At 35.1% G+C, this 6,329-nt stretch overlaps 1 protein-coding gene across 3 annotated transcripts; it reads right to left on the reverse strand.

Annotated features, from left to right (window-relative positions):
- Positions 1-1,221: 1,221 nt before the first annotated feature.
- LOC139898604 (nucleoside diphosphate kinase 3-like) lies at positions 1,222-3,169 on the reverse strand. Of its 3 annotated transcripts, none has more exons than XM_071881358.1 (7): positions 3,080-3,169; positions 2,403-2,531; positions 2,273-2,310; positions 2,142-2,192; positions 1,852-2,019; positions 1,649-1,761; positions 1,222-1,345 (listed from the first exon to the last, which is right to left on the reverse strand). In XM_071881358.1, the coding sequence occupies exons 1-7, from the start codon at positions 3,165-3,167 to the stop codon at positions 1,222-1,224; spliced, it is 711 nt and encodes a 236-aa protein (XP_071737459.1). In that variant the 5' UTR covers positions 3,168-3,169. The 3 variants fall into 3 exon arrangements, with proteins under 3 accessions (XP_071737459.1, XP_071737461.1, XP_071737460.1); XM_071881360.1 differs by having other exon boundaries at positions 2,403-2,507; positions 3,080-3,167; XM_071881359.1 differs by having other exon boundaries at positions 2,403-2,528; positions 3,080-3,167.
- Positions 3,170-6,329: the final 3,160 nt, after the last annotated feature.

The raw sequence follows: 6,329 nt of genomic DNA on the forward strand, positions 1-6,329 counted from the left end.
TATATAACTAAATATATATATATATATTTTCAAATAAATATATTTACAATTAATATTCATGTATATATATATATATATATATATATATATATATATATATATATATATATATATATCTATTTACAAATAGTTGTTCGTGAATCGTCGAGAACAGTCGAAGGTCAATTGATTATATGAAACAGTTCACAATTTTTGAGACTCAACCTAACAGACTTTGCTTATCGTGTTAAAGATATGAAATCGTTTCGAGAGTTTGGTTTAAAATTAGTTGAAATTTTCCCGATCGTGACATAATCCATGTGTTAAATCATTTTATTTGTTTTCATCACTCCTAATTGAACACGACAAAAACAGTCATGAAACACAAATAATCCCATACTCATCCCTAAAGTATCCAATTAAGTTTAAATGTGAATTAAGTTTGAACGTGTGCAGGTCGCGTGTTTATTGTTGTGTTTATGATTTAAATTTTAGGTTAATTCCATACGCTACAATTTTGTAATCTAGCTGCTGGAAACTATCAAAAAGGGTTCTTACCTTGCGAACGGACAATGTCAACGTGAAGCTAAGTTGCAACTGGCGACAGATTTTAGGTGTCTTGATGTTACGAACTGGGTAAATTGTCAGGGCCGTCTGGTCAATTTTATGGGTCGTGTTTGATAAATAAAAATGAACCCTTTTTATACGAAATTTTTTCAGATATATATTGTTTATGTATTTACATTGGAGCAGAGTATTGAATTCCGGAGTATTCGACATTGATTTGATTATGTATTTATTTTTTAATTTTTTATATTGTTAATTAACAAATTAATCAAGGTATGTAATATTAAGATATATTTTTTGGGCCCTTAACGCCTTGCACGCCCCAGTATCCAGCACCTGTAAATCGTATATCCTCACCAAATGTGTAACTAGTCGTATACTTTATTACTGTACATGTTTGTGTTAATATGGTGTCAATTATTTGGCAAGGATATTGATCAATCGTTACCTCGATTAATAGGGTGAATTTTTTCCTTGTAGATAAGTGGCATAAAAGATGATCTTCTGCACACTCGTACACACACAGAGTGAAGCCCAACTATTTGACAACAATATAAATTTGATACATCTTATTACATGTGCTTTATTTTTCAAAATTAAGCAAAGTTTTGGAATTGCAAGGATGACATCTCAAATCATAATAATACTCGGTTTAGTGTTGATTATGTGCATCTCTCAGTTGACACCATATGTCCATTTTTCTTGGTTGCTCGTGTAATTCGTGAGCTCCTCTGGTTTAAACCATAGGTTGATTTCATTCTTGGCGGTCTCTGGACCATCACTTCCATGGATTATGTTCCTACATAACAAAAGCAAATAATGTGACCAACGTCTAAATTATAATCCTTTTGTAATGTCTCATAAGACACATACTCAATCTCATCAATATCTTGTAACAGATGTAATAACAACTTAGGAAAGGAATTTTTTATAATTACTTTTTAGGATTTTGGTAACGACGGCCCTTAGGATTGTCATTAACGCGCTTTAAAGAGGTGTACATGGCAGTTATATTAATGTAGTTTAAAGCATGTGAACAACAACCCTTAGGACCGTTATTAGCAAATTCCATACTTTTAAGAGCTTAACTCAAAATCGGTACCTTCCAACAACAATGGCCAAATCACCTCTAATGGTTCCAGGCTCCGATTTCTGTGGATCTGTGGCTCCAATAAGTTTACGCCCATATGTAATCACACCTTCTCCTTCCCAAACCTTCATAAGTGAAATGGCAATCATGTAATTTTGTTTTGTTTCTTCACCAAACATATAGTTTAAGAAATATCGTGATATATTAATTCCTACCATTGCAATAACAGGACCAGAGCTAAGAAAGTTGCACAAGCCATTGTAAAACGGCCGGTCCTTAAGATCTTGATAGTGCTTCCCGGCAAACGCCTTTGTAGGTACTATAAGTTTAATTGCTACAAGTTTGAAGCCTTTACGTTCAAACCTTTGTATAATATCTGAAATCTAGAAAACAGTAATTATAAAGCTATTTGATCTAAAATTCATTGACATGATTTAGTTTTATAAATATATACAAGGAATAAAAATGCATGCATATATAATTTGATGGTTGAATTAATAACTACCAGCCCTCGTTGTACACCATCTGGCTTGATTGCAATGAATGTTCGTTCCATCTACGAAGGCAAGAAAAGTTATACTTGGAATTATATCTAAACTACAATTATTTGCATAAAATCTGCATTTATTTGCATACCTGTGCTGCATGAGCCTCTTGATCTTGAAGCATGTATGCTACAATAATTTATTTACATTTACATGTATTATAAAAAGATAGTTATGGTCAGAAAAAGATCAGAAATATAATAGAATTAGTAAATTTGAACCTGCGGCTGGAACTGCAAGTGCTCCGGCAATCCATTTATTGGATGTGTTTGAAGAATTGGCGAAAGAAGCAAGAGGTGGCAACGTTCCTTTGAAGGAAATTGCGGCTGCAGCAGCTGCGGTTCGTCCTTCTTCAAGTGAAAGACATACGAATAGAGTAAAGTTCGTATGTATGTTATCGATATTTGGTTAAAAAGTTTTCTAATTTTTGCATCTTCATGTTACAGAATACAGATCAAGAACTAATGAGTATACTAAAATCCAAACAAAGCATCTGTATACAAAAAAAACATGCAGCCACAAATCCATAATGTGAATGTTGTCATAGTGAAATTAACATTTTTATTCATTTACAGCGTAAAAATCTCCAACGTGGCCATATATGCCAAGGAACAAGATCGTCTTTGAAATTGTTGTGATTGAACCAGATCAACACGTTAAGCGTACAGTTATACAGAATATGCAACGGACATAAAATCAAAATATCCAAATCAAATTTGATATAGTAGATGATATATAATATTAACATCTGATCTACGTAGTGTCATAATTGTCAAAAACAACCATCTATTAGATCCACATTACATAATGTCAATGTAAAACACACATAAATAAATGTAAAATTATATATCACAATGGAATGTGAATGTGAACCTTTAAACTGTAATATAAAACTCACCTGAGACAACATGTTTGTTGATTTTGGAAGCCGAATAGAGAAAGGACCTAGCGGCTCGTGAAGCGGATCTGTAGATTTGAGTATTCATTTTTATTTCTCGATCGATAAACTTATAATAATAAGAATATAAACAATCAAACAGAACTTAAAATGAAAATGAAACTGAGAAGGTCTGTTTATAAGGAGTTATTTTATGTGTAGAATGGAATGAAGTGAGAACAAAGGAAGGTACGGCCAACGTGTTTTGGTTTGGTGTATAGTTATAGCTATACTTATTATTATGGAAAAAAGGATAGTGTTCTTAAATCATGAGGTGACAATTTGGATAATATTATAAGCAGATCCCTAAAGTTTCAATCATTTTGCAATTATGACCTAAAATATGATTAGAATTGGAAGTTGGAGGTACTTTTTTGTTATCAGTCAAATTCTAGCTTAAATTTGCACTTGGTAGTCACATGACTAGTGGTTTAAATTTGGTGTAAAAGGGTACAACTCAATAATTGTAATTCACAATCATCAATATCAATATCAATATCAATATCAATATAGTACATACGATAAAACGAGTAAGGAATAACTTGTGGTTGACAAGTATTTTTACTCGGATGTATGCGACATAATCAGGTTATCTGGCGACCTTTTTTGACACTTTCCATAGCCACCTCAAAGTATACTAAATACGCTCTAACCAGTGGCAAAACTACATAGGGGCAGGGGGCGGCACCTGTCCATATTTTTTGAAATTTTCACGCTTATGGTTCTTCTTCTAGAAGTCGCTTGCCTAAACGATATAACATGGAAGTTACTATAATACCGAAGGAATATTTGCCTAGCAGGGTTTTTTTTTTTAAGCGTAGAATCGTAGACTAGTAGACTATTTGTCTGGATGTATCGTCGGTTCAAGTCTCACTTTAAATATGAATCGAGGTGGTTGTGCTAAAACTTATCATGAAGAAAATAGAAAGCCATTAAAGTGGTGTTGAACCTAAATAACAAGTAATTAAACAGGGTAACTATTTTGATAGTTAAGGAACTAATAAGAGTCTAAATGTTGATACTCAGAAAATGAAGGGTTATATAGGCAGTTACACGAGATTATATAATTCTATTTGACCATAAATTTTAGGAGGGTAAAAACAGTACCTTTGACAATTATTATATTTAGAATGCATGTGATTTGTCTCTGTCAATAATCAATGTAGCTTAGATCCGAACTAGTGGGTCAGACCAAAATAGGGTAGGAATGTTTAAGGATGTTAAGTTAGAGCATCTTAATAAGCTTTATAACATAAAATAGTATCCAGTTCAGTGAAAAATGCTTTTAAAATGTCACTAAAGATGGGAAACAAACAAGGGCTTAGATTACCGACGGACAGTGAGTATTATCACAAGGATGACCGAGTTCTTAAACTTACTAACACCACTTGTAATGTTACGATATTAGGACCCAAACAACGCTAGTAATTCTACAAGACTACTAGCCGAGTAGTGATACTATCAAGATCACTCAACCCAGTTAATGAACGAAAGATTAAAATGCAAGAAATGTAAGAACGGCACAAGATATAACGTGGTTATATGCAATCGTTGTGATTGCTTTAGTCCACGGACCAACTAGAGATCGTTTATTTACTGAATATTTGAGAGTGGTGTATTACAATTGCATACAATGAGTTCTATATATAGAGAAAACAAGAACACCATGAAACTTCAACTTGATCTTCAAGTGTGCTAGCAATCATGAAAGATAAACCAACTAGCCATGCTTTCCACTTTGTACTGGCATGATCACAGCCCTAATTTTAGGTGTAAAATGATCAACTTTGCACCTAAAGTGAAAGGAGGCCAAAGCATGCTCGGATGTAAAGGTTGCAACTTGCCAAATTGCTGCCAGACACCAGATGCGCCGCATCTGATGAGTGATGCGCCGCATCACCTGCTTCCACGACTGCAGATTCAAGTACCAGCTCCAGATGCGCCGCATCTAGAAGTGATGCGCCGCATCTCTGCCCTTTGATGCGCCATATCAGCTTGAAACGCCGCATCCAAAACCTTCGGACAATTTTGCTCTATAAATGCGCCTCATCCAAAGAGTGATGCGCCGCATTTCACTGTTTCACGTTTACCGAAATCTGCAAAATTCGTGCAACACTTTAACTCATCTTTTGTGGCGACATTTCCAACTTTGTTTAAATGTCTCCATACTCCAACAATCTCCCACTTGGAGACTTTGAACAAACTCCATTCATATCAATGATCTAACCAAGTACATTAAACCACCTTCGATTACCGCCAAATTCCATTTGGAACACGCACGCTCAACACATTCTTCGGATGAGTAGACTTTCGATAAAAGGTTTTCAATACTACTTGTTAAACTTGTAACACCATTCACATCTCTAGCTGGGGTCTTCTCTCATCAATTCGTGAGAAGACCAATTGAGGTAGTGCAAAACCTCAATTTCTCCGTCGTTACCACCTTAGTAAACATATCGGCAGGATTCTTCGTACCAAGGATTTTCTCCAAGAATAAAGTGCCATCATTTATATGTTGTCGAATAAAATGATACCTTATCTTGATGTGTTTCGTACGACTATGAAACACCGGATTCTTCCCAAGATGAACCGCACTTTGATTATCACAATACAAGACGCAATAGTCTTGTCTTTTACCCAACTCGCCTAAGAAGTTCTTCAACCACACTAGCTCTTTAGAAGCTTCCGCAATAGCCATGTATTCGGCTTCGGTGGTTGACAAAGCAACACTCTTTTGCAATCGAGATAACCAACTAATCGCCGTCTTCCCCATTGTGAAAACATAACCCGTAGTGCTTTTCCCCGAATCATCACATCCACCCAAATTAGCATCCGCATAGCCTCTAAGTATGAGATTGTTTTTAGAGAAACACAATCCCATATTAGAAGTACCTTTCAAATAACGAAGCAACCATTTGACCGCTTCCCAATGCTCTTTCCCCGAATTAGACATATAACGACTTACAACTCCCACTGCTTGAGCAATATCGGGTCTTGTACAAACCATGGCATACATAATACTACCCACGGCCGATGCATATGGCACCTTTTCCATATCCTTCTTGTCTCTTTCCGTCTTTGGTGATTGACTTTTTGATAGTTTTAAGGTGCTTCCCAAAGGCATAGAACGAGCCTTTGAATCTTCCATGTTGAACCTCTCTACTACTTTCTCAATATATTTGGATTGAGATAAGTATAGAGTACCCTTCAC

Source organism: Rutidosis leptorrhynchoides, chromosome 3 (assembly GCF_046630445.1).
Source record: "Rutidosis leptorrhynchoides isolate AG116_Rl617_1_P2 chromosome 3, CSIRO_AGI_Rlap_v1, whole genome shotgun sequence".
Lineage (NCBI taxonomy): Eukaryota > Viridiplantae > Streptophyta > Magnoliopsida > Asterales > Asteraceae > Rutidosis > Rutidosis leptorrhynchoides.

Bases quoted from the DNA above. Each gene is read 5' to 3' on its own strand.
- LOC139898604 (XM_071881358.1), bottom strand. From the start codon at position 3,167: ATGAATACTCAAATCTACAGATCCGCTTCACGAGCCGCTAGGTCCTTT. The intron at 2,532-3,079 runs GTGAGTTTTATA...TTTCACTTGAAG, and splicing joins CAACAAACATGTTGTCTCAG to AAGGACGAACCGCAGCTGCT. The intron at 1,762-1,851 runs GTAGGAATTAAT...TCACTTATGAAG, and splicing joins CTGGTCCTGTTATTGCAATG to GTTTGGGAAGGAGAAGGTGT.